Source organism: Diaporthe amygdali (genome assembly GCF_026229845.1).
Source record: "Diaporthe amygdali strain CAA958 chromosome Unknown NODE_3_length_2959817_cov_65_330692, whole genome shotgun sequence".
In the NCBI taxonomy this organism is placed as follows: domain Eukaryota; kingdom Fungi; phylum Ascomycota; class Sordariomycetes; order Diaporthales; family Diaporthaceae; genus Diaporthe; species Diaporthe amygdali.
Window position 1 is genome coordinate 2773621 of NW_026517023.1, and position 20329 is coordinate 2793949.

Here is a 20329-nt window from a genome sequence, read left to right on the forward strand (position 1 = left end):
ATAGCGGCACAGATGTTGGGTTCCAGCCTGTTGGCTAGAGAGCTTGACTTCACCATCTTGAGGTCGTTGTGGCCGGCCAGTATTCAGATTGAGAACTTGATCAATCAGGATTTCCGCAAATGCTGTCATTGAAGTCAAACAATGTCTACAGGACGCTCAAAAGGAAGGTCTACATGACAAAAGCGTCTTTTCTTGAGCCTTTGATGTGGTATCATTAATGTCATGTATCTCCGAGGCTGGTATATTTCGCCCATCTATGTATAGAGGCCTCGTGAGGCTCAATAATCATCCATATCATCGCCAAGTTCACCCTCCTCCTCATCGTATTCCTCCGAGTCCCCGTCCGCAGAGCTGTCATCGTCGCTGCTCTGGGCCTTGACGGTAGATGCAGACTCAGTCAGGTCATCAACCGCGTCGACATATTCCGCTTGAGAGCTCTCTGTCTCTGTCTGCGTGTCCTTGACATCGTCCGCAAACATGACCGCCTTGTTCGTCGGTGACTTGCTCGGAGGCTCCAGAACATCTCCGCTCCACGGCTTGCACTCTTTGACCTGCTCTCCACATCGGAGACACGTCCAGCCCTCGCCCTCTTCCCTTTCTATCCTTGTGGCGAGACAGACAAAGCAGTAGACACAGCCGCAAGGAATCGTCTCATAAGGGTTGGTAATGTCTGTTTGCGCTGAGCCGACCACACCACTAGACGCCGCAGCAGCCAAGACCTCCTGCTCCGAGGACGCTGAGTTCTGGTCCTGGTAGCATATGGCGCATGTCCGCTCGGGCAGGAACGAGTACTCGCCCTTCTTCTCTTCGCTGTCGCCATCGCCGCTGCTTGATATGGCGTTCTTCGTCTTTCTCCATGTCCGGCTGAGCCATCTGCGCCATTTATTTATGCCAATCAGTGGCAAGACGAACAACAGAAACTCTGTGAACGCGTGCCAGACGAGCTGCCGGTTGAGGTACTCGAAGGAGACCTCACGGCTGACCTGGCTGGTGGGCGGTGCCAGCCTCATCCGTAATATCCTGTCCAGCAATGTTCTGTACCGGCCATGGAGCAGGAACACCAGAAACGAGGCAAAAGCGGCCACGGAATGGACAGACTCGGCTGTGGACGTCAGCCGCGATAGCCTCTGAGCCCGTGGGCTTGGCGCATCGAACCCGTTGTCCTGGTTCAGCAGCCAGTTCTCAAGCCTCGTCCAGCCGTACTTGCCTCCCACGGTGATCAGGCCGTAGAGCCATTTTTGCACTTTCGTCGGCGGCACCAGCACTGGCCCATCGTGCCGTGCATCCGTATATTTCAGATTTTGCAGGGCTGCGCCGTAGGTTGCATCGTGATCCCACACCGTCAACTTGAACAGCACGGCTCTCAACACCAGCAATATCTCGGCGGACCACTCCTCCTTCAAATTACTGCCCAGCCCGCCGATGTACTTCAGGGCATCTCCGACCTGGTCCCGCAGGAGCTGCACGAGCTCCTCGTCCAGCAGCTCTGCGTCGACCTGGCCCACGCGGAAGGCCGGTCGAGTGCCCTCGGGTGACGAAACGGTATCCCAGAGCGACAGAGCGGTTCCGCCGAGGCTCCTGAAGAGGGGAGAAGGGTGCGATGAGATTCGTGAGCGGATCTGGGAGGCAGATTGTTCAGCGGCGAGTCGTGCCTGGGCCTGGGCCTCGCGGGTTCGGCGGCGCTCGGCGAGGCGCTGCTGCGCTTGGGCGAAGGTCGGATTGCTCATTTGGGAGTCATGAATGAGGGCAATATGGTGAGGCCAGCGACATTGGGAGCGGTAGCGGGCTGGCCCTCATGTCCTCTTGAAGGATGGCGGAGGCTGGACGTTGCGTGGTTCTTGCAGTTCGAACGGGCTTGGCCGAGTTGATGCCGAGGTTCACAATCAGGCGATTCCGGGGTCGCATGGTCGGGGCTAAATCCCTGCAAACCACATGCACATTGTTTTTGACAGGTGCCGCGACATAACGAAAGCACCTGAGACCTACTTCACAGTAAGAAATAGTACGCAAATAAGCTTTGTTAACCCCGTGAGTTAATTAACTGCAGAGTGGACTGATTTTGTTTTGAGTCAGTAGTACACACAGTTGGTATCATCCGTAGAACTACGTTCGAGACTGACTATCCTCCCCCTCTCCCTCTCCATCTGCTCTGGCTTCATGTTCAAGACACCTGAGAGCTTGCCTGGCATGAGTACCAACAAGAGAGTACATTCCTCATAATTGGCATCAGGATCATTGGTAAAATCAATTTAGATTGAAAGTTGATCAAGTGATGATCAGTAGGGACATCGTCAATCAAACGAAGATAGGCAGTGCCAGTGGATTCGCTCAGTCTTTGCGTTTTTCCAATTAGAAACTGTAAGTACTTATATATGCTGCCTGAATGCTTGATAAAGAAATACATCTTAATTTTCAATATATATGTATCCATTTCGACTTCGACTTTTGCTCATATTTCAGTACTTGGTTCTTGACGGCAACAACTTCATCTGAGCCGCAATATCCCCGTCTAGGCCCAGCAAGTCATGGATCCATCGCAGGATCACGAAAAAGCTCTCCGGCTCACCCATATGCTTGCGCCCCTCGATCACCCTCGCTGACTTTGGCATCCCATGCCGCAAAGCCACATGCAGGTCCTCGATCGGAAAGATCTCGTCGTTCTGCCCATTGACGAGCAACATGTTCCTGCAACAGGGCCCGTCCAGCGTTCCATCATTGACTAGGGAGAACTTGTGCGCCTCCTGAATAAACGATTCCAAGTCCCCATAGCCGAACTTGTACGCCAGGGTGTCAGCCAAGTCAAAGGGATACTCCAACTTGTTGACATGCGTCAGCCACTCGCGGTCAAACATGTGGTGCGCCCCGCCTCCCAAGCTGATGCTGCCCAACAACCGATCCGCGTGTGTATGGGCCACCCGCAGCGAGTAGTACCCGCCCGTGGAGAAACCCCAGACAACGACTCTCTTGCTGTCCAGATCCACCTGTCCGTCGATCCAGTCCAGGACGCTGGACCACTGTCGATCAGGGCTTGTAGGGTCTTTCTTGGCCGCTGGAGAGTCGCCCGTCCCTGGGATTTCGACGACCATTGTCGCCACGCCCTTCTCGAGCCAGCCGCGCTGCCAGACTGCTAGCTCGGTGCGATAGCCGTCGAGGCCTGTAAATATCATCATTACGGGGGCCGGGCGCTGAGGTGAAGCCCCGGGTGGCAGAAGGAAGTTCACAGGGATGGTGTGGCCTTCAGAATCATCTCGATGAAGGTGAGGGATCTCTACCTCGCGGATGGGATATTCCATCAGACTGTTCAGATGGTTAGTGGAGAGCATGGCTTGCGGAGAATTGCATAGTTGGCTCACGCTCCGCCTTTGTAGAAGGCTTCTTTGCCGAGAGTCCAGGCGAGACGCTGTTTTTCTGACCGAGGAGCCGGGAACCGGGCGATGCGATACAATGCTGAGCTTCGGAGGTAGTATTCCGAAGCCATTTCCTTCTCACCCGCCTTCTCTGCCCTCGCTGCGATCTCGGATAGTTCCTGAGCCTTGGGGAAGAACATCTCTGCATACTCGTCCCAGTCGTACGGCTCTTTCAGCCCTTTCTATTTTGGAAAAGTTAAAACCACGTTTTGCATTGAACCCCGGGAGGGCTCACTTTGATGATCTCCTGCGCAACTGGCTCAAAGTCCTTTACGGTACCAAACATAAATGGATAGACTCCCATTGTGCACTAGAAAGCTCTTGTCAGTGCTGAGGTCGAGGGTGACGATGATGGAAGACAGCCTACAGGCGCTTTCCATTTAGTTTCCCATAGTTTCTCAAACGATTCATGGTGTACCGCTGGCTCGAGTATCGCATTCCCGATGGTATACTTCTCGTGGATTGACGCCTTGCCATTCGGTATCCCACCGTTTGCTGTTGTTTCATTTGCTGCCATTGTACGTTCTTGAGGGATAGTGACTGAGACTTTGCGCACTCTTGATGAGCACTCAGTCAAAAGCTCTTGAGTTAGAGTTGATGATGAGAGGTCGGATGAACGGCCTTTATGGCACTAGTTACTTGAAACAATTGGTGAAGCCCTGCGGGCCCGTTGCCGGACATCCCCATCGGGAATTCGCGATTGTCCGCCCCACCTAAAGGAGGTCGATGACAATATGTACACTCGAAAGTAGGCTGGTTAGAATCGAAACTCTACAGTCACTCTAATAGAATTGTTGCGTTAATGCATGTGGCATGTAACCTTTCCTGTGGTTCCAAGTAGCTTGCATGCGACCAGGTATACCTGTGGAATAGATGGAATAGCGAAGACTATAAGATCTGGGCAAACCGCACACATTGTAGAATTAAATGTCCTATTACATTCCTAGACTTGATGTCTCCCACATAGATGGATACGCACCGTCTCTTCGCATTTGCCAAGGAAAGGACGTTTCCTGGACCTCCTCGCCCACATGTTTCGGGAGCTTTCGTCTGGACCACTTCACACTAAGTCCCCTCACAAACTAGCGCATCATCCAATCGCGTGTTGAGCAGCATAACTTAGACTTTGAATAACAAGAGGGACTTTTAAAGGTTGTCAAACTCTGATATAGCAATACACTATATTATAGCACTAGTGGGAATATTATGAATCTCCTATTTGCATACTCATCACGGTCCCTCCAGACTTTAGGCTCGAAATATTAAATCAGCAATGGAGTTTCCGCTGAATTACTGTTATACCAATGCACCCAGGAAGTCTTTCGCGCTCCGAGCAACAGTTGATCCTATCGCAGCATGTATTTGTTGTACCTGTAAACACTTAGCGGACCGCGCCTATTTGATAGAACTTGATCATATCATTATTGAATATTCTGCAATATCTCTTGGTTTTAGCTTCTGCATCTTGAGACCGGCTCTCATATTCAGTATCACGGCGAATTAGCACCTAGGTCAATGCACAGAATGTGAGCAAGACTTTCTCTATAGTGTAAGCTATTCATTATGCACGGCTTAATAACTCTAGAGTAGTAGGCTACATGTAATCATACCGGAATGTATCAATACAGTAGTGAAATAGTTGGGCATCGGGGCATATATGCTCCCCATGTTTCAAAATTTACCATCATCCGAGCGAATGCTCAATCAGTAAACGTGGCACAGACTGAAGCTCACTATTTCGATGTTCAATAGTGCGTAAGCAACTGGGAATGCGTCATCGATAAACTATTAAAGCTAGATTGAATCGCAATGCAAATACTCCTCCTGAGCGATTCGCCACTCTATTCTTTCAAAAGAAAACACATGATCTACAATTGGTTCTTGTTCCACTGCTGGCCTTACCTGTTACAGCCTTGCAGACCCGGCTTGGCTTAGGAGGATACCAAATTGGAATGAATTCGCAGCGGAAGTTCTCCCCATCGGCCGACCCTTGCCATTGTCTGACCTAAACTCCACTCCATCACCATTAATGCCTCGGCTCTATAGAGACAATGGATGGATCTGACGCTGACCAACCACCATCACATAGGAGGCGTCAACTGGTGACCGCTGCCACATAGACTAGCAGGCTGACATAATTAATTACCACGAAAATCCAGTATTGCAGGTTTACTATCTGGTCAGTGCGGTGTGGTAGTCCCCTTGTTCGGTCAAATCTAGGACTGGCGCACCTGTCAATTATGGTGGTCAATAATGTGTTTTGCAAATAATTGTTGCCTCTCAACTTTCTCGCACACTTTTCGCCTACATATCTTTCGACGTCTTAATTTCCAAGCCCTGTGGAGTCGTCGTTGGCCGTCAGCAGTCTCATCATCGCGGTTTTTTGGGTGGCTCTGTATTCTACTATTTACTTGTTTCATCAGTCGGGTATGTAAAATATGACTGGAGTTTTCTGAAGCCATCTCGTATTTTTTCCAACGGCTTGAGATTGCTTCTACTTCGTGATCCATGATTTTGACTTACCATTTAGCGCTGATAGAAGGATTCAGGATGTTTCTTGTGAGCTCGAGTTCTGTCATCACGTACGAGCGAACATCTTCTAATCATTGCTCTGACCACCATTTTTTGAGTGCATTCGAGCGGATGGCATGAACATCAAAGATAGTCGACAAGGCAGGACTACTGGGTACTACTGATCTAGAGAGAGATTCATGTACCGAAATCACCCGAAGAAGGCATTGTGCTGAGGCCGCCATCATGGACAATACTCAATTGCAATCATTGCTGATCAGCCGAGGTCGGGTGGTATGATACCCACAGCTTACTTCGGTCCTTCGCGTCTGTGGCCTTTGGCCGTGTAAGAGGCGAATCGATCACTTGCCCGCTCTTGAACCTTTCATAACCGAGAAAGGAGTGTTGGCCGGCATCAACAGTACACATCAAATGTAACTAGATGCATTCTGAGATGAGATTTGCAGGCGTCGGCCGCCGACAGAAGGCGAGGATAGACCGCATGACGAGGTCATTTTAGACCTGATAGCCATAATGGTGATGTTTATATAAACAGAGGCTTGATCTCAGGACACTACAGCATGATCTTGAACTGGCAGCACTCCTACTCCCTAATCATCACGAACTCAGAACCTCGAAAATATCAGACATATTCGAAATCTTCCCCGTATCTCGTCAAAATAGAACAATGAGTGTTGAGGTTCCAGAAAGCCCTGCGTCTCTCTGCGAGGAGTACGAGTACATCGTCGTCGGTTCGGGTCCGGGAGGCGGACCCGTCGCCGCCAACCTCGCCCGTCAAGGACACAAAGTCCTGCTACTCGAAGCGGGTGACGACCAGGGTCAGAACCTCCACGCGAAGATCCCTACATTCTTCCCCGCCTTCGAAGAAGATGCCGCTGAGCGCTGGGACTATTTCGTCAAGCATTATGACGACCCGGAGCAGGCTGCCAAGGATCCCAAGATGACATGGGAGACACCTGACGGTAGCATCTTCGTCGGCATTAACCCTCCTGCTGGTTCCAAGCAGCTCGGGATTTACTATCCTCGTGCCGGAACACTCGGCGGCTGTGCAGCCCACAACGCGCTCGCCGGTGTCTTACCGCCTGCTTCGGACTGGGACTATATCGCCAAACTTACCGGCGACAAGTCCTGGGAGTACGGCAATATTCGTCCCTTGTTCGAACGACTTGAACGCTGCGGCTATTTGCCTCCGGGCACCCCAGGCCACGGGTTTCACGGATACGTCGAGACCAATCTCGCCCACTCTTCGACTATCACGGCCGCTAAGCCCGTCATCGACAGTGCGCTCAATGTTCAGGGATCATCCGAGGGCCTGCTCGACGACATCAACCCTCTTTTCCCTTCGGAAAAGGAGGGCGTCTACCGGCCGGCCATGACCATGACGAAAAATGGTCGCCGATCCAGTGCAAGAGACTATCTCGTGGCAACTTCGAATGCCAAAGACGCCCATGGTAGGAAAAGGTATCCCCTGACCATCAGCACCCATAGCCTCGCCACCCGTGTCATTTTCAAAAAAGCAAATCACGGCCAAAAGCCCAAGGCCATTGGTGTGGAGTTTCTCCAAGGAAGGAGCCTCTACAAGGCTGATCCGAGGTCCAACCCAAAGATCGCTGGAGTCAAAAAGGCCATCTATGCATCGAAAGAGGTGATTATAGCAGGTGGTGTTTTCAATTCCCCGCAGCTGCTTCAGCTAAGCGGCATTGGTCCCAAAGATGACCTCCAGAAAGTTGGGATCGAGGTTCTGGTGGATCTGCCAGGCGTTGGCACCAATCTGCAGGACAATTATGAATTCGGTGTCGTTGGCACGACTAAAACATCATTTTCGCCGCTTGCCAAAGGGACAGGTCTCACGGCTGGTGATCCCCTATTCAAGGAATGGATCGAGTCCAAGTCAGGAGGCCCTTATGCCAGCAACTTGTAAGTACAAAACCCCTCCAGGGCTCTCATGGCATCAGAAACTGGTGGTCATACAATGTCATTGCATATACTGACGACGTTCATCTGATTTCTCAGAGTCGCCACGGGCGTGTTCCACTCGAGCAGCGTTGCCGAGACCCACCGTCCAGATACCCTGATCTTCGGCGGTGCGTTCCCATTCACTGGGTATTTCCCTGGCTTCTCTACAGCTACAGGGAGCGGCCCAGCTTGGACATGGGATGTTCTGAAGATTGGCTCCCGGAACACAGCTGGAACAGTCAAACTCAGGTCCAAGGATCCTCGCGATGTGCCTGATATCGATTTCCACTTTTTCAAGGAAGGCGGCGCGGAAGACCTGAAGGCCATGTACGAGGGTGTTGAGCTCGCCCGAAAGATCAATAAAGGTGTCGAGGGCTTTTCCGAGACCATCCCCGGGCCGGATGCCACTACAGAGGAACAGATCGAGACACGCATCAAGGGTGAGGCCTTCGGTCACCACGCCTGCTGTACCGTTGCTATTGGTGCAGACGACGACGCCATGGCGTGCCTGGACTCCAAGTTCCGTGTCCGTGGTGTGGACGGTCTCAGAGTCGTCGATGCCTCTTCTTTCCCCCGTGTCCCAGGTTCTTTCCCGACCTTGGCCATATACATCCTAGCAGAGAAGGCAACGGACTTGATTCTGGCTGAAGCGAGCAATCATGGCGATGACAAGGTTTTGGAGGGCATTCGTGAGCTAGAAGTGCTTGAGGAGGACAGACACAACAACTCCATAGTCTTCGAGCAGGCCAAGCAAGAGCACAATGGGTAGGCTTGTACTCGAGCAAAATTGATCTGGAATTTACTAGTCAGATGAGTTCTTTTAATTGGAACGCACTTTTTGTTTTGTTGAAACTGTTATTGGTTGCATCACAGGCACCGGGTGCGACAGTCCTACAAATGACCAGGCGGACAGCTTCTATAAAATTAGAAGCCCTCACTACCACGCGTCAGCTTAGCGAGACTGGCAGTATCTGGGAATAATCAGTCCGGGCTCGCTAATATTAATATCTATTGGCTCTTGGGGAATGGATACGTTGGTTCGGATTCGTATTCTAGAAGGCTATCCAGAGAAATCGTAACCGGCCCTAGCACCTTGAAAATGCGTGGAGCGTACGTGGAGCCTCCATGACACAATGTGTCAGCTTTTGATAGGTTCTCCCCTTCAGACCATATTTCCAGGCAGCATTACAGTCACTCAGAGAAATGCTTAAACATGAGCCCGACTTCAACTAGACTGCAACAGGCACTCTGCCAAAAGTGTGTCGAATGTTATGATGAACGTCGTCATGTACTTCTTGGTTCAAACATCCTGTTATGTCCCATCACTCAATCCTCAATTCCTGCATAGCCACATCCAGATCCGACGAGACCATAGGTGCATCCACATCCTTTTGCATCGAAGGCAAGCCGGTCGGTTCTTTAAAGATCTTCTGTGTTTTCTTGTTTATATGCCTAGACTTGCGTCTCCTGTGCCTGTCGCGTGACGGGGCTAGTGACCCCTGGGGGCAGCTCACGGATGCGGTATTCTGTCGATGTTGACTCGCTCCACCAGCCTTGTTCCTCTTTTGATCCCGCTTAGATGTGTTCTTGTTGTTTCGGGACTTTGGAGACTTCTTCTTCCTCTTCTTCTTCTCGTTGATGCCGTTGTTGCTCTGGTCGTCGATCTCTAAGCTTTGATATTTGTTGGTTGCTGGAATTAGGTTTGAAATCGAAGTAATGACATCCCAAGAAGGAGCTTCCTGGTCGCTGATTTGCAGCTTCTCGAATTGGAAGACAACCTCCATCGGGGCTGGGGCTGCGGAACTTTCAGCAGCATCGCTCACGGCAAAATACTGACGTTGTGCAGGTTGATCTGTCATGGTGTGTTTGAGATCCTTTTGAATCTTGTATCTTGAGGAGAGAGTTTTCAATACGTCGTTTTCAATGAGGTGGGAATATTGACATAGACACTATTGAGGAAGAGTAATGTAGCCCATAATGCTACTTAGGCTTGAGGAGATTACATATATATATGAGGGCCGCAAACTCCGAATAGTCCATTTCTTGATTTTCTGTCAAATACCAGAGTCTAGAATACTCGAAAATTGCATAGAAATGAATAAACAGCAACTTTTAGACCAAAGCCTAAGGACATAAGTTAGCCATAGACTATAGCGCGGGTACCTGGATAAACACATATGAAGCTAAATTGATCCGCTCATTAAAGAAGTGTATAGTGTAAAATCCTTTGCAGTATACTCTACTATTGAAACATTCTAGCACTCTATCAAGAGGACTGTTTACCTTGGGGAAGAAGGAGGAGTTGGTGCCCAACAGCACGTCGTTAATTCGTTCAGTTCTCAGCCACAAAGCAGTCGCACACCTCAGGCTCCTTTAATAAATACATACAGTAGAAATAATACATATATAATAAGGTTACCTAAATTGCAAGCCATGTTGAATGGTTCGGGTAGTGTAAAACATATAATTGCTTTATGTAAGTGGTTGTCGAAGCTGGCTGCAATTAATTTACTTATGTCACATCGATTTGCTGTGCAGCACTTGAGCAGCCCAAAATAAATTACACAAACAGCTGGTATAAGGTGTTCGACAAGGATACTTACAAGAGGCTAACAACTCTCATCCAGAAAAATCATAGAATGTAAAATATCATATTCCAAGGGGAATCTCTTGCTTCAGGAAATCCATTTACTCTCCTCCAATAATACCAATATGAGTTACCGTACTCTGTAGTTTCATCATAACAAGCGTTACCCTAACCATACCCAGGCATCAATCTCAACCCATGCCGCTCTGTTTCCACTCCCACTACTGCCCAGCCGACACACCTAACACATCCAGAAGCCCAAGACAGCAGCGCCCACGACAGTCAAGAACGCCTTCATGCCACCACCGAGCGGCTCCAGGCCGGGCGCGCCAGCAACAGTGACGCCGGTGCCGGTGCTGGCGGCACCCGTGGCCGTCGTCGTCCCCGTGGTGAGGATGGTGCTCGACCCGCTGGTCACGGTGCCCGTCGTGGTGAAGGTGCCGGCGGCGGCGCTGGTGACGCCCGTCCCGGTGGGCGCGGCACCGCCGGCCGCGCCGCCGCCCGTGATGGTCGTGGTCAGCTGGTTGGCGTTGGTGGGGCGCGTGGCCGCGACCACGACGCCGTTGGCCGCGTCGGCGTCGGAGGCCGAGTAGGTTGTGCCCTGGAAGCCGCAGCGGCTCAGGATCTCGTTGATGCTAGGGGGTAATGTGTGTTAGCATTTATGAAGGCTTGTTTGACTCTGCTGGCAGGCACTTACTCCCTGTTGTTGTCATCGGGCCTGTCGTCGCTGTCGTTGTCGTCGTCGTCGTCAGGCACCGGGTTCTGCTGCATGCAGCTCGCGCAGAGGCCCGTGAAGCGCTGGACGTCGAAGCTGTTGTTGGTGCACAGGCACTGCAGCGTCAGGCGGTCCTCGGTGAGATCGTCAGGGACTGCGTCGTCGTCGACGTCGCACGTCCGGCTCAGCTCCAGCACGGGCCGGCAGATAGACGTGCAGTTTTGCGAGACATCGTCCTGGTCGAGCTGGAGGTCTGCCTTGACCGCGGCGAGGAGGAGAGCTGAGAGCAGAGCGGCGGAGTGCATTTTGTCTGAGTGTATGGAGCGGTAGTCTCGGTGAGGTTGGTGATTAGACTATTTTATGTAAATTATACTTGACTTTCTGATATGATGTCGATTCTGATAGAGTGAGCTGCTGTTGATGACGATGGTGATGGGGAGGATATCAGACGCATGAAGCAGTCGAGATGGTCCTCTATTTATGATACTGGCCCATCGCATCATAACCATCGAGATTGAGCTTGGTATGCCAAGTCAATGTATATTCATAGCAACGACAATCTGCCACCGCAGATCCCGCCCCAACTCCCTCGACAACGACGACCTGCACACGAGTCGACTTGGCCCCCAACCACGACCAATGCCACACCGAAGCAGCTGCGAGGCCAAGTTGGGCAGGGAGAACTCAATCTTCGCTCGGCAGCATGGCTCAGCAGACGGCCCAGGCGATTCGGTCCCAGTCCTGTTGCCCTCTGTGGCCCGCTGGTCGCTCGTCGCTGGACGTCGAATGGATAGATCAACACACTCACGTGGCCCGCCATGACCCGCCTCCCTGCAGCCTTAAGAAACCTTGTCAAGCTGGAACGCCGGTGCGGTGTGGCACTCGTCATTTCAAGGTAAGGCCATATTATTCCGTCGAACAGCTGCCGAGCCGTTGCCCGGGGGCTGGGCCAGCTGGTACTCCCCACCACTCAATGGCGATCGGTGTAGATTGCCAAGCTGCAGAGCCACGATGGCCACACAATGCCATGGTGGAAACGGTGCTTGGCCTTAGGTAAAGAGCCTGACTAGACAGGCGATAATCTGTTGTGCTTGACATAATGAATGGCTGTTACTGGCCCATTAGCACGACGTCAGCCTCTGCAGCCCGTCGACTTGGCAGATCGAGCCTTTTCCCCGGAAGCATGTCATAATCCGGGCGAGGTTTTAGATTTAAGGTTAAAGCTATGCTTGGCGCCTCTGCCTATCACAACTTCAAGTGCCGTCTTTTCGAGATCAGCATGCTGTTTGCGTGGCCTGCTGCATGCTGCGCAAATACGTCGTATTGGTGTGTTGTTAGCAGAAGGCTGTGTTCCGCTGCAAGCAAGCTGGTTGTGGTTCCAGAACAAACATGACAAGCTGCCCGCCCCCGATCTCTCGGCAGCTGCCGTCGATCTGATGGCTGCTTCAACGTTTCTCGGTGGGCCGCCCCCGAGTTCCGGCCAGCTGCTCGGAACCCGGTGTGGCTAAATATAGCAACACCTCTCAACCGTCGTGCCAGGTCGCGTGACTTCGGCATTCATCTTTTGGAAATGGACCGAGTAGAAAGCTACTAGTTGAACATTACTTAGCCTGGAGACATGATTTATTTCTGCGGTGCCAACGTCACCGCAGAGTGTGCGAGACCACTAGTCGAGGCATGATTTATGAACCAGCAAGTCGGCGAGACCTTCTGGATGGTAGGAACTAGAGAAGTTGGAGCAGGTCAGTATGGGCGAGACAGGTCTTGCTTCGTCTGCCCAGACAGGTTGCAGCTTGTGCTCTCCTTGGGGGTGTGTGATAAGGCTTCACAGGGCGCCGCAGACGTGCTCAGGCCTGCAGGGGGCGGGCCACTCCCTGCGACTTCCGATAGACGAAGCTGACCGTAGGAGTCGAACGAGTGCCTACGCCTCAAATGCCTTGGTAAGTAACAGTGTCCTTTTTGGCCCCTAAAAAAAGACTTTCTTGGGAATGGATGTCCAAAGTTGGATGAGAGATTGCACGTGGCTGGCACAGGACACGCTGGTTGGAGCTTTCCACATCTGCTCTCTCCTGCTTTCGGTCATTACCTAGGTAACCAGATATCGTACATTGGTGTCCATCGCCACGCCTTTCCATCATTCCATCCGGGGCCCTATTCAAAGCCACATCTCTCCGAGCCCCATAGACTTGTAGGCCAATCGAATAGTCACAGACCTTCCCAGAAGTTGCACCATGCGCCCGTCGCTTTTGTATGAGTGTAACTAGAAACAGAAACAATAATAGAACCTACAAAGCTCTGAGAGCGTAGGGCGGAACAAACATGGCTTCGCTTGATGCTGTCCATTGATCGTAGAGTAGCCAAAAAATAAATAAACAAAATGCAAATGCGGTAGAGTATTTTGAAGGCCTCCTTGAGGTGTTGTTGCTAGTGATGAGATATGTAGTACAAATGGCCCAATGTTAAATGGCGAATGGATGGTTGTGCACTGTTGTTTGTAGGGTATCTTCGAAAGACGAGACGGTCGTATATCTATCGACAAGTGATCGAGATGTCGAGAGAAAATCATGGTATGCTGTACGGCAAGGGAGACCTCGTGTTTCCGTTGCCGCTATCTGCGAGGTCTATGCCGCACGCATGCGTTGCGATTATCGAATTAGAATTACGTATAAGTACGTCCCGTGGTCGGTCGTGTGGTCGGCGGTCGCCCTGTGGTCGGTCGACTGGAGGCTGGCCTACTGGATGGTGGACGGTCCAACCGCTTGCCGTCCAGGAATTTCGGGCTTCGTCCGTCGTAGTAGTAATTAAGAGGCTGTTGACGCCTTCTCTCCTCAAACGCCGCCCGTTCCTCTTCATCGAGCGAAAATGCTTTCTTCAGCCACCCAAAAGCGCTGCGCTTCTTCTTTACCGTCCGGTTGGTACCTGAGGTATCCTGTGTCATCGTTGTTACGTTGCTGAGCATACTCATCCCCATCTGTGACGGGGCGTTGCGCTGATGGTTGCCGGGCCTGTTGCCAACTGTCCCAGCTGTGTGAGGGCGTTGCTGCAAAGGCGAGTGCGGGCTGGCCTGAACAGGGCGGAAGTACTGGTGTTCGGAAGCAGGAGACGGGATCAGGTTCGGGAACGTCGGTGGTGTGTAATCTACATTGACATAGCGTTTCGTCGCGTCGTTGTTGGAATGTCCATCCATGTGAGAACCGCGCGCGGAATCCTGAGGTCGATTACTGCGTGGCGAACCTTTCGGCGAATCCTTTGGAGTGGGAAAGCGTGGCAATTGGAGCTCTAACGCATTGGCTGCAGGTACGTGTATATCTTTTGGAAGTTCGATCTTGAGTGACACTCTGTCTCTCAATGACGTCCGGTGTGAAACCTGCGCTTCCAACTCATGTGGTTCTGACGCTTGCCTCTGCTTTATCTGCAACGGTCTTGGGTGAGGATCTGGATGTAGTGCTGGCCTTTGACGGGGGGGAGGCAGTGGCACGATGACGGCAGACTCGCGCAACCAATCCTCCGAGTGCCTCTCATCCTCCTCGGCCTCGATGTGAATGCTGATCTCTTCTGGCGTTGGCCGTGGCGCTGCGGGTACTCGTGGCGCTGAGGATACTGGTGGCGCTGCGGATACTCGTGGCGAAGGTATGGGTGCCGGGGGCACTGGGGTGTAAGTTCTGGGCTGCAGGATGAACAACCCATTGTCGTTCTCATTGCCGTCGTCGGTCGAGCTTTCTGATTCGTTGTCACTGGACTCGCTACTCCCCGCCTCCTCCTCGTGCCGGATTGCTGGCTCAACCACTAATTCCGGTATTGTCTTTGAGCTCTCAGGGGGAGTGTACTGAAATGCTGGCAGGCTCTCTCTCATCGTGTCGGAATCTTGTGTGATTCTTTTTGCCGGCCTCGCGGGGAGCTCAAATAAGACGGGGCTCTCGGGGTCCTCGAGCAAAGAGGTCATTGGTGCACCAAAATATAGGGTCTTAATTCGTGGAGGAGCGTCGACCTTGGAAATTGGGGGTGAGGGCGGCGGAGTGGCTTGCGCAGGGCTTTCTGGGGAGCGAGGGATAGGTCGCCCATCGGGATCCGAGTATGGCTCTAGGGTAAACTGGTCACTGGTCAGTATGGACAAGACATATCCCCTAGCCCCGAGAGACGGTTGGAACTCACCCTAGTCCGCCGACTAACTTCACCGGCCCTCTTGTCGATCTCCACAATCATTGTGCTGAGACGGACACAGAGACCGCTGAGAAGGGTGCTTTGTGACTCTAGGGCTGAGAAGGCGTTGTACCAGCCTTCAGTGTTGCCCTTCATCGCATCGAATACATCTACTACGTCAGGCCGGTCCTGCCGCCATTGCCCCTTCTCGGTATTGGCCAGATATTGCGAAAATTGCTTGGCCGCCCGAAGGCCCTCGGATATATCGCGGATGGTTTGAGTGTGGGCGGTCGAAGTTCGGGAGAGGATGTGCTCGATTTTGACGTTTCCCTCTACGATCTGTAGGCGAAATTTCCGATTTTCCAGCATTTGCTCAAAAACCTCCATATTCTCCATTGGTAGTTTTAAGAAATCAAGCCGCTCGTTCAGATCCTGGGTAGCCAGTCTCACGTCGTCCATGGTCGCCTCCAGGAATTCGTCCACCTCGTCGATGTGGCCCTGCAAGATAGAAAGGACTTGAGCGTTGCTGTTGGCCATGCCGTTTATGAGCAGGTAGACACCAAATGATATCTGGGCCATCAACTTCCTCAATTCATGGCATTTCTGACCGGTTCGGAAGCGCCAAAGCCGGTTCGGCGGGCCTTCGGATTTGTCCTCGTCAAGCAGCTTCTCCCGCCGCGTCTTTGCGTCGAGATCTTTCAACTTTGGCTTCGGCTCAAGGCTGCCATTGGTAGCCTCGTCGAGTGACTCGGCGAAGGCGTCCTGCATAGATGCGATCGGGTGCAGAGGAATGTTGGGATGACGAGAGGCCGCCGGGCTCCGCAGCTCCTCTTCGGCCTCCAGGTAGTCGTCATCGTCGTCTGAGGAGTCATCGAAGTGGCTGATTGTGGTTCGGCATGGGCTCCTCGTGTCACTCCGGTCAGGATGTGGCTCGGGAGCCAGATGTGGTGGGAAGGGATCGCTGTGGCCCATAGGGCGCGAGACGCTTGTGGTGGTCATGGTGCACAGCAGGGAATGATGGCTCGCTTCGGTGCCAGCCTAGACCGGCGTGTCTGTGACCATCGGCAAACGGACGTGGGGGATTCGACGGGATCGACAGGCGTAATTGTCGTCGGAGAGAATGGTGCAGCCAGTAGTGAGCAATGTTACAGAGTCAACAGCAGCCAACCGCCAGTCCACGCAGCCAGCCGCACTGCAGACTCCCGAGAAACGAACCTGTCGCTCACACAAGACAGGTGACAGGGCGGCAAGTGTTGCACAAATCGAGGGGCAGCAGGCTCAATATGTGAGTCCTGACTCAAGTGCTGATCGTCCGGACCTGGCCTCCCTTGCAGTGCCAATAGGGCACATGTGAACGCAGTCGACTTCCAGAAAAAGATACGAGTAGGTCAGCAGACAGCCTTGGTCGTCGCAGTCATGGCTCGATTGGAGAGGGGGCGTGAAGGAAAGACGATGCAAGTGGTCTGTTTGAAGTGGCCAGTGGCCAGCGGGGGCGTATGGAAGGAGGAGAGAAGAGCGTGACCAAGACGCCCAGCCGCGAGATGCTGATCCCCGAATGCTGAATGAAGTAAGGAAAAGATGGATTAACGGCGCGACGTTGGCGAATGCGGTTTGATGACGGACGGTGGATTCCAAGTGATAGTCCAACCGAGCTGGGACTAACGAGAGGCTGAGGAGATTAAGGTTTGTATTAGCTGGGACCGACTGGAGCACTGGAGCACCGCAGCGCCGGAGAACTAGGGGGGGGCTCTAGGCGGAGGAGAGAGCCCAAGCTATGGCACTATTGCAAATTGAAGGGCGATGGTTGAATTAGGTCTGTTCTCGGTATTGCGAGGCTGCTTGCTTGCTCGCTTGCTTGGTGGGTAGTGGATGTCGAAAGAGTGGGAACGAATGTGAATGTGAGCGGGTGTGTTGTGGATTTGTTTGTGGTGGTCAGAAACGGCGGAGGAGAAGAAGGAGGAGGACTTGTTTCCTTGGTGGCTTAGACAATAAGCTCGAGGCCCTGCAGACAAGACAAATAGCAAAATGCCAGATGCTACATGCGGATGCGGGCGCAGATGCAGATGCAGAAGTGAATGGGAGGAGAGCTGGGCAGGGCTGGGCAGGGCAGAGAGCAGAGCAATCAGCCAGTGCCTCGCAGGTGAAGCGCACACATTGACGATTTAATTAATTGTAGCCACAACCTGACTGGCCTTGCATTGCCCTTGTGTTTGTGTTTGCCTTGGCTAGCCCCTCTCTGAGCTATTCACGTCGTCGAGGGTGCCCAAGGTCTCTCTCTTTCTCTCTCTTCACAGTGCACACCGAGATCTGATCAGCAAGCTGCGCTTTGGTGTGCTGTGCTGTGCCGTGCCGTGGGGAGAGGGGGCCGGAGGGTCAGGTGAAGGAGTGGGTGTGGGTGGATGGTGTGTGAGTGGGTGCGCGGGCGAGGGTGAGGGTGAGTTGAAGGTTGCGGCTGCAGGCGGAGGGAAAAGGGGCCACCCCCGTAAGCGAGCAAAACAAGCGGAGTCTGTTCGCCAGGTCATCCGAAGTCTGGGTTCGAGGTCGAGGTCCAAGAGCAGATGATCGTCAGGCTGGCGAGACGGCGGGCGAAGGATTGCAAAGAAAAAAGCCCAAGCTCCTCGTGGCAGCGTGGTATTTGCCGTCCCATGATCCCAGGAGCAATTTCTGAGAAGGGCCATCAGGCCGACCGAACTGGAAAAGCCCCGTCCCCTTTGAGCAAGTCAGGCTGGGCAGCGTGCCATCGGCGCCGACGCAGCAGCGGCCGTGGACAAAAAGTAAGATAAGACGTTGGGGCCAAACCTTGTCGGAGGATGGGCTGGTATTACGAGGAATGACAGCTAAGAACCAGTGTGGTTTAGTCCATTGCAGTCTACGTAGGCCTTGACACCTTGACTATGCCTACTCAAGGTACTGTACGGCCGACTGGGACTAGACCTCGGATGCGAAAGGAGATTTGGTGGGGAGGGAGAACGGAGAAGACTGCACATAGTGTAGTGCAGAACAAGGTACTGCTCTGGGCGATTAATTGATTGATTGATTGATTGTATGTATGTATGTATCCAGATATTATTTTGGTACTGTAGATCATGAATTGCCTCGCCGAATCTCCGCTGGCTGAGCCTCTGGGGGGCCTCTGGAGCCTCTGGAGCCTCTGGGGGGCCTCTGGAGCCTCTGGAGCCTCTGGGGGGCCTCTGGAGCCTCTGGAGCCTCTGGAGCCTCTGGAGCCTCTGGAGGGTCTGGAGGGTCCTTGAGAGGGGCCGATGATGATGCACAATGGGATGATTGATTGATTGCAGGGAACCAGTGGGGAAGCCACGACCCCTTGAAGTGGCCCCTTCCGTCCCTTGAGCCCTGGGTCCCTTAAGTCTTGGGTCCCTGGGCCCTGGCTACACAGTGGCACCTGCCCTCCTCGTCTCTCCTTCAACCCCCAATCGATGCTACTGTACTACTAATACTATACTGTATTGCTGTTCGCCCATCGGCCAATGTGGATGCGCAAGTGATCGCCAAATCTTGGTACTGTAGCATATATCTCCGTCTCATACCGGGCGACACGACTGCCCTGCAATTACTGCAACCACTCATTAAAGACATATATGTGTATTGCACTCAGATTCATACTCAGGTTCATGGTCATCGTTCAACACTATCGCCGAACCCATTCCAGCCCCTGAGCTGTTCGTGGCTCGAGCTGGGGTCACCCTCGCTATCCCACTGCCACATCGCACTGGCACCCGCGCCCCTGGACCGCGCTGCACATCCTGGCGCTAGCCTCGAGGCCCTCTTACCTAGGTACATCCTACCTTGCGAGTCTAGCACGACCTAGGTACACACAGTGCTGTGGCCCTGCATAGAAATGTCCGTGGCCCGTCCAGCCTCCCGAGGCGTTTGGCCCGTGGGAACTGATGATCAGCGCTGCGTATGCCCCTGTCGCTGAATGGGGGCCGTTGCTATTCAAAGAGACTTCTCAGATTTGACTTTCTCTCTCCTTTTCTTTGCCTTGTATATTGTGGCAACAGCAAGAAAACCTCTCCTTGGCCCAGACTCGGTGTTGCCGCAAACTTTTGCCCTGGAGAGGAGCATCGACAATTTCTTTGCCAGGGAGGCATGTCATCTGGGAGTACAATTCAAGGGACTTGAATCTATCTGGGTGTGGGATCCCTGGTTTCCCTAGGCTCATCACCCGGAGAAAATCTCAACGCTAGGAGCCGCAATCCTCCAAGAGCCCCTAGCTGGAGATGCCCGAGGTGGCCCGCCGAGATTTGCATTTTTGTTTCCGGGTCCCCCAGGAGCTGTTCAATCCGCCAGTCAGCGGCTGCTGCACCCCAGCCTGCGCCGGTTGAAATGCTCGCTGTACGGCACCGCGCTGATGCAGGTCTCGTCCGAACATTGCAGAAGCGGCCAACCATGCAGTCATCAAATATCTGTCTGCAGGACTGCACGAGACACCCAACTCGTCGCCTGTCGTGGCAAGCCACAACCACGAACCCGATTGAACACTGCATCTGTTGAGCCACATACCACAAGACGCTGATCGCAGCGAGGCGAGCCTCTTGCAAAATCTCCCTGGGGACACCAAAACGATCACTGCCTACCTTGCCGCCGCATTTACGAGGCCTTGTGTCCATGCTGCCCGGCGACTGCATCCCCGTAGATTGTTGAAGGCGACGAGACAACAGCTTTGCGCAAAATCCCGAGGCTCGGTTGAACCCGTCTGCCGCAGACATGGTCGGAGGACCGAGGTGCCGTGTTCATCTGTGCCATTAGGCGAGCAAAGGGCTGCTATGCTGGTTCGCTCATCACTCAATCCTATCGGAAACCTGCAGTCCAGGCGAGGAAACTCGACCTGGGACTCGCTGCTGGGGACCTCCTTGGACTGGGATGCACACACGTAGGAACGGATGCCACTCAGCGTTATCATCTTGGGGGCGCTCGGTAGCTCTCAGAGTCCGGGCGTCGTAAAGTAACCCTAACATGTGCGTGATAGTCACT

The 20329-nt window shown here is 53.0% G+C and overlaps 6 protein-coding genes across 6 annotated transcripts; 1 reads left to right on the forward strand and 5 right to left on the reverse strand.

Moving 5' to 3' along the window:
* Nucleotides 1-278: 278 nt before the first annotated feature.
* On the reverse strand, nucleotides 279-1727 carry J7T55_003246 (peroxisomal biosis factor 2; the record flags this gene model as incomplete). Its single annotated transcript, XM_053138402.1, has 1 exon — nucleotides 279-1727. The coding sequence occupies one exon, from the start codon at nucleotides 1725-1727 to the stop codon at nucleotides 279-281; it is 1449 nt and encodes a 482-aa protein (XP_052999111.1).
* Nucleotides 1728-2456: 729 nt separating this feature from the next.
* On the reverse strand, nucleotides 2457-3924 carry J7T55_003247 (conidial pigment biosynthesis protein Ayg1; the record flags this gene model as incomplete). Its single annotated transcript, XM_053138403.1, has 4 exons — nucleotides 2457-3297; nucleotides 3354-3589; nucleotides 3643-3717; nucleotides 3775-3924. 4 exons carry the CDS (start codon nucleotides 3922-3924, stop codon nucleotides 2457-2459), a joined length of 1302 nt encoding a protein of 433 aa, XP_052999112.1.
* A 2682-nt stretch (nucleotides 3925-6606) lies between these two features.
* J7T55_003248 (Choline dehydrogenase) lies at nucleotides 6607-8664 on the forward strand (the record flags this gene model as incomplete). The annotated part of the gene is made up of 2 exons (XM_053138404.1): nucleotides 6607-7856; nucleotides 7953-8664. 2 exons carry the CDS (start codon nucleotides 6607-6609, stop codon nucleotides 8662-8664), a joined length of 1962 nt encoding a protein of 653 aa, XP_052999113.1.
* A 553-nt stretch (nucleotides 8665-9217) lies between these two features.
* J7T55_003249 (uncharacterized protein) lies at nucleotides 9218-9754 on the reverse strand (the record flags this gene model as incomplete). The annotated part of the gene is made up of 1 exon (XM_053138405.1): nucleotides 9218-9754. One exon carries the CDS (start codon nucleotides 9752-9754, stop codon nucleotides 9218-9220), a length of 537 nt encoding a protein of 178 aa, XP_052999114.1.
* Nucleotides 9755-10723: 969 nt separating this feature from the next.
* Nucleotides 10724-11502, reverse strand: J7T55_003250 (cap22 protein; the record flags this gene model as incomplete). Its single annotated transcript, XM_053138406.1, has 2 exons — nucleotides 10724-11117; nucleotides 11180-11502. 2 exons carry the CDS (start codon nucleotides 11500-11502, stop codon nucleotides 10724-10726), a joined length of 717 nt encoding a protein of 238 aa, XP_052999115.1.
* A 2257-nt stretch (nucleotides 11503-13759) lies between these two features.
* On the reverse strand, nucleotides 13760-16309 carry J7T55_003251 (uncharacterized protein; the record flags this gene model as incomplete). The annotated part of the gene is made up of 3 exons (XM_053138407.1): nucleotides 13760-13818; nucleotides 13934-15287; nucleotides 15350-16309. 3 exons carry the CDS (start codon nucleotides 16307-16309, stop codon nucleotides 13760-13762), a joined length of 2373 nt encoding a protein of 790 aa, XP_052999116.1.
* Between the last annotated feature and the right edge of the window lie 4020 nt (nucleotides 16310-20329).